Consider the following 16116-nt stretch of genomic DNA (forward strand, 5'->3'; position numbering starts at 1 on the left):
GCCACAGGCTCACTGGTTTCCAGTCCCGGGTGGGTTGGAGGCGGGGAGGGGGCAAGAGCTGGGAGGACCTGGCAGGTGGTGGCGAAGGCCTCGGAGGAGGAGGGGAGAGAGGACAAATAGGTGATGCCCTGACCTCCTGCCCGGCTGTCCCAGGGCCCTGCTTGGGCACAGGGCAGTGTCTTTCTTTTGCCAGAGATCCCTAACGCCTGGGATGCAGAAGGACACCAGAAACATTCTTTGAATATAATGGAATGCAAATGCTCACGCTTTCTTACAAGTAAGAGAATAAATATAGTACGGGACCATCTTAAATTCCTCGAGAGCTGTGTGTGTTCACATCCTTAAACCCGACAGGTGTGGCAGGCCGAGCCACGATGCACAGCCTCTTTTTCCTAGACCCGGACTCTTGGAGATGGAAAGAGGCTGTGATTCTGCCATAATCACCCCCCACCCAAACTCCTAAACTGGGGCCAGGATGGGTGTCCTCCTTCTAGGGGCCCCCACCCAAACTCCTAAACTGGGGCCAGGATGGGTGTCCTCCTTCTAGGGGCTCAGGGCTTGAGAAGACGTTTTCTTCACTGGCTAAAGGAGATCCCCTGTTTACACTGATCACCGGGCACTTTGTCGGTGCCTGTGAAGGGCCTCTAAGCTGGACCCTCCTGGGAAGGTGTGTGGGCGGGCACAGCAGGGACCACTGGGGGCGGCTCAGCCCAGTTCCCAAGACTTGGTACAAGTCTGGGCAAGAAAAGGCGGGAGTCCTTTTCTTGTTCATGGGTTTCTTGTTTCTTGTTCTTGGGTTGACCCTGGTATGAGAAAAGGGGGGTTTGTGTTCCCTGGACTGCTTGCCAGTGTAGGGGAGGCTGAAGAACATTCAAGAATAGGTCAGAAGGATTATATATCCAAAATGCTGAAAGTTTTGTAGTGGTCTCTCTCCAGCCTAACCCTGTCCCAGTCACAATGAACAACCCACACTCTTTAGCCATCACACGCGTGCACACCCAGAGGTCCTCCCGTAATGGCACGCCCTGAAGAATTGTGCATCCTCACACACTGCCCCCACCCCAGAGAAGAGCTCAACCCCCTTCCCCATGTGTGCACGGCTCTCCCAGCACGCACACCCTTGCAGGTCAGAGGCCTGTAAACCCTCTGTCTCCCCTGCCCCTTCAACTCTTGGCGGTGAGGGACCACCTTGGGGTCTATCACTGTATACACTCCACCCCCAGCAGAGCCCCAGGCACACCGTAGGAGCTCAGCCAATGCTGAATGGATAAATGACTACGTTTAAAGAGGTCCGCCTCTGTTTTACGGAAAATTAACTTCTGGGAATTTCTGATGAATGAAGAATTACTGTGCTTTTTGCCAAAGCCTGCATCGACAGACAGGCTAAGTGATGAAAAGACTCCTTTTTCCTCTGGTCTTGATTTGCTCGTTCCTGGGAGGGGGTGAGTTTACCTAGAGAGTATGGGGGTGGGATGGGGAGTTGTCATTAACCCTTCTGGGGACCCCAAGAGCCCCCCCCCACGCGCACAGCGTGACTCAGTGGCGCCCTTTAAAAGGATAATTTGATTGATGACGTAGACAATTAGACTTGTGAACTTGACATCCATGTCGATTCCAACGGTGAGAAAGGAAGCGAGAAAAATCTATTTTTGAATCCTACCATCCATGATGAGAAATTGGCTCTGTTCAGGGGAGAGGCGCGACCTGGCATAGGTCAACACTAAATATGGACCCAGACCAAGACGCCTCTTGTATTCTTCCCTCCCTGGAGCTTCTGGTGGGGCCTGGGGGAGCTGTGCTCCCTCCCCTGTGTCACATGCAGGCCTGCGCAGGGGGGCTCGGGGAAATGGGCCGGCTCTGTGCTCCCCCGCAGCCCCACGGAGAGCCCTGCAGTGGGCCTGGCGCTGTCACGCGCCTCTCCAGGCCCCGCGCATGAGGCCGGGAGCTGAGCCTGCGCCTCCTCGGCTGAGCGCAGTCCCACTTCAGACTGAAGAGGCTTCTCTCTGATTGAACTTGAAACCAAACCATCATGTTCTTGAGCCCAAATGTACCCGGGTGTGTCTCTCATTTGTCTCCATCCTCCGCCCCCAAGCCCCCTCCCCTTGGCAGAAAAAAAAAAGATAATTTCTCTCTCCAAAGATGAACTTTAGCTTTGGAAAAGAATCGTAATCGCGGCAGCTGTGTGGCTCTTTGGTGTCTGCGAGAAGCCCTCGAAGCCTCCAAGGTGGCTGGGCTGCGCCCTCACCCAAGGAGGGGAGAGCGGGGTCCTGGGACTGTCCTCGGTATCTTCCCACTTGTCCTCCCTGCCCTGCTCTCTCTTACCCCGCGGTTGGCTGAGCGGAGAGCCCAGAGCTTGGAATCCCCGTAGACTCGGATGTGAATCCCAGCTCTGCTACTTATTAGCTGCACACCTGTCTTGGGGGCTTCAGGCCTCAGTGTGCACATCTCTGAAGTGGGCCTTGCAATCCTGACCCAGCCCAGCTGTGAGGAGGCCCCGCTGAGATTCGGCTAAAACCGAATCTAAGTCCCAGGCGCGCGGTTGGGGGGGTGCGGGGGTGTCAGGGAGAGGCAGGAAGGCAGCCCCGGTTTGCCTGTAAACGCCTAGCCTGTGGCCTGGTGGCGGAGAGACCACTGCCCCACTGGCTCTAGGATATTTCAGCTCTAGAGCTCTAACCAGGTGCCCTGAATTTTGGGCACTGGGCTCGCCTAGTTACAGGAGCCGTCCCTTTGGGAAGAGCGGCATCTCTGGAAGGGCCAGGCAGCTGTGCCCTTTCCTGGAGGGAGGATGGAGAATGCACAGCGTTTGTGGGGGAAGAGGGGACAAAGGCTCCTGTGAGTCTTCATCGGGCCTCAGTTTCCCCAGCTGTACAATGTCCCACTAGGACTGGACCAGTCAGGGTGCAGAACTGGATGTCCCAGCTGCCTTGCCCCTGCTGTGCACGCCCAGGATTAGCTGGTCTCTGAGGCCCCTCCAGCTGGACCCTGCTGGGCTGGCCTGATCAGTGATGCTGTCTTTAATCAAGGGCAAAGTGGTCTGGTGCAGTCTGGGGGCCATGTTAGTGTTTGGAGAGGGGGGGAGGGGGAGAGGAGGAGGGGGCGTGGAAAAGGGCTGGAGATAACATCTCTTTGCTTCGCTTAGAAAACTTTCACCCATCACCAGCTTCCTTGCTGCCCCCTGGGAGACTGAAGCCCAGCCTCTGTTCCTGCTTACCAGAGGACCACTGGCTTTCTGGGGAGTGGGGGAGTAGTAGGCAGAGCCAACTCGGCTTAGCAGAAGGATAGAGTTCAGCTCGGTTGGCAGGTCTAATCCCTGCTACCTGTGTAGACCGCCTGCCACGCCAGGCTGTGATGACCAGTGGGTCAAGCATTTCCCGAGGGCGGGGGCTATTTGCCTCTTCTGTGATCTCAGAGGCCTGTACTCCAGAGAGGAGGGGAGTGAGGGGAGGGGAGGGGAGCGGGGAGGGGAGGGAGGGATGCACAGATAGAGGAGGGGCTGCCCTGTGCTCCTCAGCCCCCAGGGCCCGCTTGCAAACAGCAGACGGAGTCGACTTCTCCCCAAGGGACCCGATTGGCATTTTCGTTCTTCTGTGCAGCCTTGAAGCCTGTGATAGTCACCAACCACCCTCCCCATGGCTTCTCAGCTACCCTTTCTCAGTGTCTGCTTGCTGAAAAGAAATCTCAGGTCTCCTGAATTTACAAGCGCTTTATTGAGACTAGAGCAAACCAACAGAAAGACTAGAGCAAACCAACAGAAAGCTCTAGGCTTAGAGATACCGTCAGACAGGAACCCCTCTCCCTGCAGCGGCCCTGCAGGGGGCTCTGGTAGAGGGCTCCATCCGCAGGACCCTGTCCCCACCCCCTCCGCCGCCAGCTCCCTCTGGCCACCTGGGGCGGAGGCCCACTGGCAGCTCTCTTGGAGGAAGGGCAGGAAGGGGCCAGGCCTTGTGAGTACCGTGGTTTTCTACTTAGGAAAACCTGAGTTCCTTTTGGGGACAGGTGTGGCATCCCTGTTTATAGACAAGGAAACTGGGCTCTGAGTGGAAGTGGTCGGCGCTCAGCAGGCAGGGGATGGAGCTGGGATTAACGAGCAGGTACCAACTGGCCAAGGGAGTGCCCTTTCAGCCTAAGCTCCTGACATTTAGGCTTGGAAGCTGTTGAGGGAGACTGCCCTACCGAGGCCTCCCTCCCTTTCCAAAACTGGAGAGGGCAGCGGTGGGAAGGGACCCAGGTAGGGAAGGGAGGGGTCTAGGTGGGGCACACTCCATGGCTGCGGGGGAAGGGGGGTCCTTGGCGCTCCGTACTGTCCCCACGGGGCACCTCGTGAATTGGTCTGGAGGGCAGGGGTGGGCCCTCACCTCAGGCCGCTCGGTCCTGATATCCCCGCTTCTCCTTAGCGTCTGGCTGGGAACGCAGCCCTCCCTATCTGCCCGCTGCCTAGGATAATTTTGGAGGCTGAGGTCAGGGTCCTCGGAGGGAGGGGGCATCACAGAAGCCGTGCGATCTCCATGCAGTGGACAGTTGGACCTCCAGCCACTCCCACCGTAGCCCAGAGGACTTGGGCAAAAGGCCTTCCATCTCTGGACTCAGTTTCTTCACTTGAGGAAAGAGTTCGTGGAAGAGGATGGGGTAACGGAAAGGCAGGCGCGTGGGGTGGGGAGCTGGTCGGGGCGGCTACTGTGTGACGGCTGCCCTCCAGCCTGTCACCAAAGCCGTTCCCAACGCACCCAGACCCTGCTTCTGGGTCTTCGGCAGACGGCAGGGAAGAGGCACCGTCCACAAGGGGGTCGGGGGGCTTCCCTCCAGCCTCCAAGAGTCCTCCCAGAGCAAGTCCTGCTTCTGGGTTGCAGACTTAGGGCCTCAGGGCCAGCAGGGTGGGAAGTGCGGGCTCCCCCTAGCCTGACTTCCCAAACCCATCCCAAGGACAGCAAGTCTGTCCTCAAACCTGCCAGGGCACTGTGAGATGGCCCAAAGGCCAAGGCCTCCCAGCCCAGGTTCATAGTGGCAGAGATCACCCCCCACCCCAGCGCTGTGGGCAGGGTAGGCCAAGAAATGGGTGGGCGGGCGTCCACTCCCAGTTCCGTGGCATCTCTGGGCAAACTAATCAATGCAAATGAAGCATACACAAAAGATCCTTCTACCCTCAGGACCTCCTGGTACCCTCCCCAGAGGTTAAGCACCTTTGATTCCCTTTCTGCCACCTGCCACCGCCTACCAGGTCCTTTCCCATTTCCCTAAACCTCCCTGATAGGGAGAGGGGTGGTGGGGGGAGACAGCCCAGCAGACTGTGGGGCTCTAAGTTCAGGCTGGGGGCTTCTACCAGGAGTTTTTCGGAGGGGGAGGGGCTGTGGCAGGGTCACCATCCCCCAGCCGCTCTTCCCTGAGACCCGGGGCCAGAAGCCTCCCGGTGGTTCTGGAATATGTGCTGAGTGCCGGGTGTGCAACAGTGCACGTCAGTGTGAGCATACTTGTGAACTTGCCCACACGTGTCAGTGCGGGCAAGGATGGATGTGTTGGGGTCTGCGTGTGTGTGCGCGCGCGCCCGTATGCGCTGGGTGACCGTACCTGCGTGTTTTGATAAGCGTGTAACCAGGAGCCTGAGACTTGTGAGTTTCGGGGACTGGGTGTGTGTGTGTGTGAATATCAGATGTGTGAGAGCCTTCCGGCAGGCCTAGGGCCTGACTGCGCGTGTGTGGGCGTATGTGATTGAACATGTGTCCGGGTGTCTGTATGTTTACAAGGATATTCGCATGTTCAGGTGTGCGCGCGGCTGTGCGCGTGCCTCTGTGTGGACGGCCGAGCACATGTTGACGGATGTCCAGGGTTTCATAACTGTTATGTCCTCAGCCTCTCTGCGTGCCTATGACTGAGCCTGTGGCGCTCCCGACTATTGCTAGGACGTGCGCGTGTGTCGCAGTGTGTGTTTGTGGCGTAGCACGGTGTGTCGGTGTTGGTGTTGCCTTGTGTGCTGCTACGAGTGTGTCTGCGTTTCCCTGCGTCTTTATGGCTACGAGTGTGGGTGCCTAAGGCTCCTCATAAGTGTTTTTCCCGGTGCGTGTGCGACAGTGTGCGTTTTCCCCGTCTCTAGAGTGTGCGTTTGGGTTTTTCTGGGTGCGTGAGCCATGGCATGCGTGCTCGGGACCTTGGCGATAAGTGTTTTGGTGTTTCTGTATTCCGAGCGTATCCTCGCGTCTTCCTGGGGTCTACGGCCCAGCCCGTGTTTGGCTCATGCGACTTGTCCTAAGCGGGCCCGTGTGTGCGCGCCCGTGTGCCGTCCTGTGGGGGAAACGTGTGCCAAAGGCGCGCGGGGTACCGGTGCCCGTCTAGCCAAGAGTGCCCCGCGTGCGCGAGCCGGTTTCCGGGACGCCGCAGTGGTGGGGGGCGGCCCCGCGAGGGGCGGGGGTCACCGGGACTGGCCGGCGCCGGCCCCGTGCGCGCGAAGGCGGGGGCGGGGGGCGGGGGCCGCGGGGGGGCGGCGGTACGAAAAGGGCGGCGCGCGCGGCGGCGGCGGCAGCTCGGCGGCGGCAGCGGAGAGCGCAGCGCGCAGCCCGGTGCAGCCCTGGCTTTCCCCTCGCCGCGCGCCCGCGCCCCCTTCCGCGTCCGCAACCAGAAGCCCAGCGCGGCGCCCGGAGCCGGACCCGCGCCCGCGCCGCTCCCGGGACCGCGACCCCGGCCGCCCCGCGATGACCGCGACCGCAGCCCTCCTGCCCGTCCTCTTGCTCCTGCTGGCCTTCGGCCGCAGTGCCCATGGTGAGCCCCCCGGCGGCCTGGCTCGCGCCCCCTCTGGGGAAGCCTGCGACACCCCCCCGGCCGCCGTGCCCCGCGCGCCCCGTCCCGCGCGCCCCGACTTCCACCCGTCCCGCCTAATCCTAAGCCCCGCGCCGCGCCTGCCTGGTCCTCCCTGCCACCCTCGCATGCCAAGCCCGGCCCTGGGGTCCCCGGGGGCGGGGGAGCTGTGGGACCCCGGCCCCTTCCCGCCCCGCAGAAGTGGCGCTCGCAGGGTGTCGGTGTGCAGAGAGGAGGTATGGAGAAACGAGGTGATGCTGGGGAGCCCTCTGTGAAAATGCTCTGGGGTTCAACTTTGGGGGGTCCCTGCGTGTGCGTTCGGGAACAGGCCTGTGTGGGGGGGGTAACTTTGCCGTCGTCTCGCCTCAAATTGCTAGCTGGGAGCCCAGCCCGAGCCCCTCCTGCGTGGCGTTTGTCTAGGTGAGGGGCTGCGACACTCCTGTCTGTGGCGGCCATATGTCTCTGACAGCGAGAGAGTTGCCCCCTTCCCGCAGGGTCCCCCAGCCCGCTGCACCAGTGGTGACGGGGGTCCTGTCTGAAAAGCTGGCGGGAGTTACAGGCACTGCACACAGTAGGTGCCTATTAAAGTGTCAGAATCTCTAAGTAGTGTCAGAATTACGGTCTTTTCCGCGAAACCCTTGTTCGTCTTTTTAATACGAAGAGTCTGGTGTGGGGAAAATTGGGAGTTTGGTCTGGGTGCCTGGCTTAAGTGGGATTAACCTTTAAAAACTCCAGACGCCTTACCTGTGAGCCCTCCAGGTGAACCTGTCTGGGCTTCCCCAGAGCCGAATATCTCAAAATCTGGCCCCGCCCCCCATCGCCTTTAGCTCACTTGGCAAAAGTGAGGGTTTGGCCGAGTGCCCAGGGGTCAGAATCTTTCCGTTCTCGTTCACTGTCTCCTCATTCCTGCTTTTAGGATTTGGCGTCTGTAATTTCTTTGAGGGACGCTGGGTGTCTGACCTGGTCCTAGGAGCTAGGCAGTGGGCTGTGGTCACTCCATAACCAGGGACATGCAGAGATTTTTCTCCTCAGTGGGTTGGGATGAAGTGCCTACTGTGTGCCCGGTGGGTAGAGCCACAGAGGGTCGGAGGCTGCCTCCTGGGAGGCCGTCGTGGCCTCCGCCACAGCCTGTAGGGCCTCGTGGGGTGAACGGTGTAACCTTTCTTGTGTCTCAGGAGCTGAATGCTTCCCGGCCTGCCACCCCCAAAATGGATTCTGCGAGGATGACAATGTTTGCAGGTAATGGAGCGGCTCCCCAGAGGCAGCGTGTTGGAGGGCCAGGGCAGAATTCTGGGGAGTCATGACGTCAGGCAGAAAAAACGGGGAGGCTTGGCCCCTGGACTGCAGCAAACAGCTTCCTCGCCCCCGCAGGAAACCAGTGACGTGGGGGGGGGTGGTGAGGGGGACAAGAGGACCGGGAGGCGGGGGCTGCTGGGAGCGGTGGCGGGGACAGGACGGCTTTCTCAGAGGGGTGGGTGGCGGGAGAGCCTCTCGCAGGTGAGACCACTGCAGGCCACTGCGGCAAAACGCAGCTCTTCCTCTGGCTCTCAGGGACCCCTCTGCCTGCTCCCCAGCTGATCTCCTGTTTAAGCTTTTCCATTCAGGTGACTGGTATTGGTTTCCTGGGACCCACCGGCCGGGCACTGGGCAGAGACCCGCGAGGGCTCTTGGTTCCACAGAAAGCAACCGGAGCCCCTTCTCCATCCCTGCCCCCCCCTCATACATCCCCACCTTTCTTCCCCAACTCCCGCAGGTGCCAGCCTGGCTGGCAGGGTCCCCTGTGTGACCAGTGCGTGACCTTTCCCGGCTGTGTTAATGGACTCTGTGTGGAGCCCTGGCAGTGCATTTGCAAGGACGGCTGGGATGGACATCTCTGCGACCTAGGTTGGCACCTGCCCCGCCCACCCTGGCCCCGGCCCCCTGCCCCCAGCCACCTCCTCCCAGCCCCGTGGCTGCCGCCCCTCCCCCTCTTGCCTTAGCCCAACACACCCCAGCGCTCTGTATGGTAATGATCTGTTTATACACTTCCTGCTGGTGCTGGGAGCCTCCTCACAGGTAGGGACTTAATTTTGCTCCCTTCTGCACTGCCAGCACCCAGCACCCAGGAAGGCACTGGGGTAGGGGGGCTGCCAGTTGAATAAAGAGTCGCAGACACGCCACGCGAAGCTGAGCGGGTGGGGACCACAGCCTCGAGAAACCTGTTCAGGGCACTGAAGCTCTGAGAGGGGAAAGGACTCAGGGGGTCGCAGAGCCAAGACTCCATGAAATTCACCCGCCAGGCTGTTCAGGGTATGCAACAAGCAAGCAGACAGACGCGGGGAGGGGTGCTGGGTGCTGAGCGCTGGGCGCAGCGGGAGCTGAGTCAGGGCCACTGGGACAGGGCCGGGGGCTGTGCTGGAAGAGGTCAAGTGTAAGGGGAGGTGGGGGGTCGGGAAAGGCTGAGAAGTAGCTGAAGCGCAGATTGGCGTTATCTGTTGGTTTTGTTAACTGACAGCGGTCTTTGCCCTCCCTTGCCCTAAGCAGTTGAGGGCTGGCTGTCGCTGCGCCTTCAGGCTGCAGAACGCTTATCCGAGCCCATTCTCATTTGGCAAAACCTGCCCTGAAGCCCAGGCAGACTAAGGTCCTCGGGAGGACCCCCAGCAGCGCGGGCAGCTGCCGCGCGTGCGCGCTGCCCCTCGGTCCCGACGGCAGCGTCGGTAACTGTCCCTCGGTCCCGACGGACGGCAGCGTCGGTAAAGACGAGTGGCACCAGTAGGGAAACGGAGGCCTCGGGAAGCAAAGGGGTCTGCTCAGGACACCTAAGAAGTTGGGGGAACAGCCAACTACAAAACCCCTCCCTCTGCCCCAGAAATGGGTTCATTCTCATCTGAGGCTGTTTCTAACACCCTCCCGTCAAGAAAAACCTAAGAGCGCGTGGTTAGCACCCCTGCCCCGCGTAGCCAAGGCAGGGGGCTTTCAAAATCCCCCATCACGTTGTCTCGGGACTTTAAAGTCTCCCCAGAAATATGACGCAGGCTTTGCCCCACAGCTGACTCACGCTCTGGCCGACAGAGCTTGGGCTCCGCACCTTTGAAGTACCTCTAAGCTGTTCTGGGGACCCAAGGGGTCCCAGAAAAGCCACCATTCGGGATCAGGGCTTTTAGCCCGGAGCCCACTCTTTCTGATATCTAATCCAGGACGCCCCCCGTGGAGTTCTCCAGACAAAAGGTCCCTTCCCCACTGGGTTGACAAAAGCTTGGGACGGCTGGGTCCAGAGGAAACAGCCCTCCGGGTAATCGCCGGCCCTCTCCCTTTTCACCCGTCTCTGAGGCTGTCCTCGCCACAGCTGCTGCCCCGGCAGGCAGGCAGAGACCCCCCCGGCAGCTTTCTCCCGGTGGCGGCTTAATCTACCCGACTTCGGGGTCAGAGGCCCAGGAGAGGAGAAGGTGGGCTGATCCTCGGCTCACGGGGCTTGACACCGTGGGAGAGGAGTAGGGTGGTCGCCAGCTCTTCAGCTTAAATTTAAGATCCCCATTGACAGGAGAGCCCGGAACAGGGAATTAGAAGCTTGCCACGGAGGCGCTGCGTGCTAACGCCTGGCGCCTTCCCGTAATGATAAATCCTCTTTATGTTTCCTCGCACCAAGCCGGGCTCCCAAGGAGCGCCTCGTGTGCTCGGGATAAGCCATCAGCTTGGCGTGCAAGCTTTTCCTTACTGATTGATTGCCATCTACTCCATGAGGGTGCGGGGCTCTTGAAAAGAGGGAATAAATCTGCACGTGTGTGGCCTCAGCCCCGGGGACCCGGACCCAGGCTGCCTTCGTTCGCTGCGTCTCTGGTTGGCCCTGGCTTTCTGTTTGGCCGATGCGGCAGCTCGGGTGGTAGATAAACAAAGCTGAAGGGGCTCTCAGAGATGGGCCAGGGAGAGCCCCCCCCTTTTCTAACTGGGGAAAGTGAGGCACAGAGTCGGGGCGGTGGGGGGAGGAGGGAGCTGAACTCGGCAGCCGGCTGGAGATGGGCACAGAAAGGGTCTCTCCCTGGCCAGGCCTGGGGGCTGGGGTCTCCACTGTCAGAGAGCCCCTGACCCAGGCCCCTTTGTTCAGCCCGTCCCTGCCTTGCTGAGCTCCGAATAATGAAGTGTGCGTGACGAGAGGTGTAAAACGGTGGTGGAAACACACCAGTGTTCATGGAAACCCGTGCTTACAGGCGAGCACTCAATAGTTCTCATGGCGTTGCTTCAAAAGATGCAGCCTTTTTATCCTGGACCCCCTTCGTTCAGAACGCGAGACCACCGAGCGGTGGAGGCGGTGCTGGGGCCAAACCAGGTCTCTTGATTCCCGACAGGGGGCTTTACATCTCATTCCCCGCCTGCTCCTTTTTGATGGAGGAGTACGAAGGGCAGCTGACGTTGCTAACTGTTGGGCTGGACTAGCCCCCCGCCCCCCCGAGCGGCAAGGACCCCCTTCAAACACAAGAGACTTGTCTGGGAGGCGGCCGTTAGGGAATCTCAGCTCGGCACAGTTTTGGGGGGAGGGAAGGGGTCTGCGGTGAAGGTCAGTGTGGCTGGACCGAAGAGGTGACCTGGCGCCAGCAGAAGGGCACAGCTGGCCTGTTGAATATTAGTGAGTGGCTGTGACTTTCTGTCTCTGTGACCCTTGAGCTCCCTGAGCTGTTTACTTATATCAGGGTTCGGGGGGTCGCTACACCCTCTTCCTCAGGACCCCGCTGGGTGACCCTTGGCAGTGGACACAAGCAGAGACATCTCAGCAGCTCACACGGGGTCCCCCTCGACCAGATGGAGGGGGCTCTTCCTGTCCCCACCCAGGATGCTCTCCGTCCAGCGTCTGTGTCCCCCTCATCTCCCTGGTTCTCTCTCCCCACAGATGTTCGGGCTTGCACCTCGACCCCCTGTGCCAACAACGGAACCTGTGTGAACCTCGATAACGGCCAGTACGAGTGTTCCTGTGCCCCTGGATTCTCAGGAAAGGACTGTCAGAAAAAGGACGGGCCCTGCGTGATGAATGGGTAAGCATTCTCTCCGGGCTATGTGTGCTCTGATAAATGCCGCTTTAGATTCCTTTTTCACACCCCCTAAAGACCCTTTCAGCCTAACCCAGTCGGACCTGTCGCCTGACAAAAGACCCAGTAAGTGCTCATCCTTTACCCCGTGGGGGGCCGCCCCGGATCAGGGTATTTATGGGGGAGTGTGTCATTTCCATAATTTTTTCAAACAATCCTGAAGGCGATTTCATATTCCCCTGACGTTCCCACGTCCTGATGTGTGTGAATGTGAGGAGATTGGGACCGTGAACCAGAGCTCGAGCTGCATAATTTTCTAAAGGCGACGTAACAAGAGATCAGAGTTCGGCAGCGCCCGAGGCTGTTTGTGAAACCCGCTCACCGTGTTTTAGGGGCGGGTTTGGGGGAGCTGGTAGGCTCTGCTTCGGGGTTTTCTGGGATGTCTTAGGAGGTGGGGAGAGGGGGCTGCAGCCAGCACGGGGCCCCGGAAGGCGGGGTGTTCGGCCCTCAGCTCCCCTCATGGGGAGGGGGCTCTGGGGCTCTGGGCAGCGCGCCTAGCAGATGGAACGGCCCCTGGCCTCTCTGGTGCCTCTGAGCGGGCTTCCCAGCAGCTCAGCCATTTCCGGCCCTTATCTGCTCAGTGCATGGAGCCAGTCCCACCCTCCGAGGGGGCTTAAACGGAGACCAGGAGAGATCTCGAGAGAGGCGAGAATTCAAAGTAGACTCCAGGCCTGGGCCAGTAGCTGAGGGTTGGGGCGCCCCCGTCCCGTGAGGAAACCAAAGCGTAAAATGCATTCCAGGGGTGGGGCAGAGAGCCCCGAGCCGCAAGGGACAGGAACCAGCATTCTTGCGGCATCTCAAGATCAGTGTCCTGGGCGGGCTCAGAGGAGAGGGGTGACCACCGAACTCCATTTCTGCTTGCTGGTGGGAAGGGGAAATACGGAGCGAGACCTTTAAAATATTTTGCTTTTCTCTCTAACAGACTGGAGCCAGTCTGTCAAAATAGAGCCCAGGGTCCTTGAAATTCCTTCAGAGCCCCGGCTCCTATGCCGCCCTCATCCCTGAAGCAGCAATGCTGATTTCTTGCGCTGGGAGCCCCTTTCTTCCCCGGAGTTTTGGCATTTATCAGATGACAAAGGGTCTGCTCGTTTAAAAGCACTTACATTAAATGCTGTGTGCGCTCTGCTTTGAGCACACAGCTTCGGTCTGCAAGCTGCACTTGGGTGAATGGGCCACTATTAAGCAGCGGGCACAGACACCGCTCCAAGCCGGTGCAGACAGAGCGCGTATTTCTTTTACTCTGAGAGTCCCCAAGGGTTTCCTGTACAATAGCCCGCAGGCTCACTCCGCTGAACATAAAAATAATAATGAGGGGTTCGGGACGGTGGAGGTGGGAGACACTGAGGGATGCCCTGCTTTGCTCGGCCTCCACGGCTTGGGGACGGAGCTGACGGGGGCAGCTGGCTGCAGCCCTGGGGTGTCACTGACTTTGCCTCTCTCAGCCTCAGTTTCCCGACCTGTGCAGTGGCTAACCGTCAGGCCTCTGGTCGGAGAGATGACCTAAGGGGTGGGAGAGGAGATGGGCGTCCTGACTCGGGAGGTCAGGCATGTTCCAGGCTGGCAGCGTGATGGGGGTGAGGCACACACCCCACTCGGTGGGGGGGGCTCCCACCTCGGACGGCCCCGGAGCCCCTCGCAGGCAGGGGTCACGGTGCCCGGTGCTCCCCGGGACCCCCCTGGCTGGCTCTCACTCCCTCACCTCGTGCGTTCTGAGCACCTGCCCTCTTGTCGGGCCCCAGGAGGTTTGCCACGTGGCACGAGGGGGAGCGGAGCGTCCGTCCACACTCCCGGCACCACAGTCCTAGCTCAGTGCCCGAGGGCCCTTTACCGTGTCCCCCTGTTGTGTTGCAGTTCGCCCTGCCAGCACGGAGGCAGCTGCGTGGACGATGAGGGCCGGGCCTCCCATGCCTCCTGCCTGTGCCCCCCTGGCTTCTCAGGCAATTTCTGCGAGATCGTGACCAACAGCTGCACGCCCAACCCGTGCGAGAACCAGGGCATCTGCACCGACATCGGGGGCGACTTCCGCTGCCGCTGCCCCGCCGGCTTCATGGACAAGACCTGCAGTCGCCCGGTGTCCACCTGCGCCAACGAGCCGTGCCTCAACGGGGGCACCTGCCTGCAGCACTCCCAGGTGAGGTTCGGGTGTCTGTGCAAGCCCGAGTTCACGGGCCCCATCTGCGGCCGGAAGCGCGCGGCGGGCCCCCAGCAGGTCACCCGTCTGCCCAGCGGTTACGGGCTGACGTACCGCCTGACCCCCGGGGTGCACGAGCTGCCGGTGCCGCAGCCCGAGCACCGCATCCTCAAGGTGTCCATGAAGGAGCTCAACAAGAGCACTCCGCTCCTCTCCGAGGGTCAGGCCATCTGCTTCACCATCCTGGGCGTGCTCACCAGCCTGGTGGTCCTGGGCACCATGGGCATCGTCTTCCTCAACAAGTGCGAGGCCTGGGTGTCCAACCTGCGTTACAATCACATGCTGCGCAAGAAGAAGAACCTGCTGCTCCACTACAACAGTGGGGAGGACCTGGCCGTCAACATCATCCTCCCCGAGAAGATCGACATGACCACCTTCAGCAAGGAGGCTGGCGACGAGGAGATCTAAGCAGCATTCCCACCGGCCCCTCTCTGTTCTCGGGGTCCCGCAGAGCTCACTATATGCGGTCTGTTCTCATCTTTGTGGTGGAGTTTGCTCTCCTTTGTGTCAGATCTGGTGAACGCCGTGCTTGCCTCTATTACCTCTGTGTTGCAGTGTGACCAACGCAATGCCAGAATCCGCTTTCTCTCTTCTTAATGCATGATACAAAAAAAATAATAATGTCATCTTTAAACAAGTAAGAGAAATAAGTATGTTATTCTAAACTCTAAACCTAAAATCAAAAAGACCAAAAAAAAACAAGGCAACAGAACCAGGGCTCTGTGCCGACGTCCCTCTCTGAGGGGTCTCGGCCACAGGGTCCTCGTGAAACCGTTACGATTGCTGGCATGACCAACCACTGTGAAAAGGGCTAACATCTCTTTCGTTCGTTAATTCTCACACGCCACCTCCGACTCGCACTCACATCAACACCGCAAGCCCTTCAGTCTTTCCGATTGAGCTGAGGTCCGGCGGAGGGCAGCGGCCGCGTGTCAGGCAGAGAGAGCCCCGGGTTGGCTGCTGGCGGGGGTCGGGACCTGATCCCAGCCCTGCCACTAACTCGCTCGTGTGATCCTTGGCGAGTCCCCTTCTCACCCCGGGCTGCCCTTTCGGCCCCTTTCCAGGCAGGGGCTTGAACACAGTGACCACCAAGGCCCCTCTCTTGCTCTCAAACTCTGAATTAGGAACGAGGGGGTGATGAGCCCAAACAGTCCCTGACCCTAAAAACTTAGGATCTGGTGAAGACTGATCTCCTCCTGGGATCCGACGGTCCGGGCCTATCCTGGGTGTACACTTGATGCATTGCAATGGATTTTAGCTGCGTTTCTCAAAGTGGGGTGCCTCCTGGCCCACTGCCCATCTGGAAGCGCTCGCCCCCTTTGAGTCACGATGTGCGGTCAGGGGCCGCCCCTTCGGCGGCGCCTCCGCCACCTGCCTATCTACCCACCTCCCCAAAGGCCCAACAACTGTCTACCTGCCTCCTACCCTGTAGGTTAGAGATGTCCCCCGGGAATGTAAATGCACCTTGAACCACAAGTGCCCCTGGCGAATCTGAGCAGCAACACAGCCCTCACCAAGGTTTTCACAGGGTTTAGTGGAAATTGTCGCCTGTGGGGCGTTTTCTAGTTCTGTGGCCACAGTGGTACCAGACCTGGCCTACACAGCACGGATTTCATTTGTGTTGCTGAATTAATAACCCTCAGATCCCCAAAGACCTAGCCAGCTTCTTAATGATAGATCTTGACTTTTTTTAGAAAAAAAGAGCATCTATATTTTTTGCAAAAAAATAGAAGGAAATGGGACAGAGCTCTGTTTAGCTTTCCAGCTCTTAGAGTTGGGCAACTAAACAGCCCTTGGGTGCCAGTTAGGAATATTTTGCTTCTTAAATTATTTGGATAAGAATCTATATGCTTAGCTTTATGCAGTATTACTACCTGCTGTGTTTACCCTGCTAAGCCATCATCACCTACGTCATCTCGGTCATTCAGTTCACCCACACGCGCCACCGCCATCACGTGACCACTGACCTCATCTCTCTCAGCCACCGGTTTACCGTCCCAAGTCCCTTGTCATCCTGATTCAGAGCCCGACCCTCATCTCCCCCAAGCTCCTCCCGACGTCTCACCCAAGACATCGTCCCCACCA

The 16116-nt window shown here is 59.4% G+C and overlaps 1 protein-coding gene across 4 annotated transcripts; it reads left to right on the forward strand.

Moving 5' to 3' along the window:
* Positions 1-6531: 6531 nt before the first annotated feature.
* On the forward strand, positions 6532-14653 carry DLK1 (delta like non-canonical Notch ligand 1). Of its 4 annotated transcripts, none has more exons than XM_032623148.1 (6): positions 6532-6747; positions 7959-8022; positions 8537-8667; positions 11645-11786; positions 13692-13971; positions 14197-14653. In XM_032623148.1, the coding sequence occupies exons 1-6, from the start codon at positions 6681-6683 to the stop codon at positions 14437-14439; spliced, it is 927 nt and encodes a 308-aa protein (XP_032479039.1). In that variant the 5' UTR covers positions 6532-6680; the 3' UTR covers positions 14440-14653. The 4 variants fall into 4 exon arrangements, with proteins under 4 accessions (XP_032479039.1, XP_032479037.1, XP_032479038.1 ...); XM_032623146.1 differs by having other exon boundaries at positions 6676-6747; positions 14125-14444; XM_032623147.1 differs by having other exon boundaries at positions 6676-6747; positions 14191-14444.
* Positions 14654-16116: the final 1463 nt, after the last annotated feature.

The sequence above is a fragment of the Phocoena sinus genome, chromosome 2, assembly GCF_008692025.1.
Source record: "Phocoena sinus isolate mPhoSin1 chromosome 2, mPhoSin1.pri, whole genome shotgun sequence".
NCBI lineage: Eukaryota > Metazoa > Chordata > Mammalia > Artiodactyla > Phocoenidae > Phocoena > Phocoena sinus.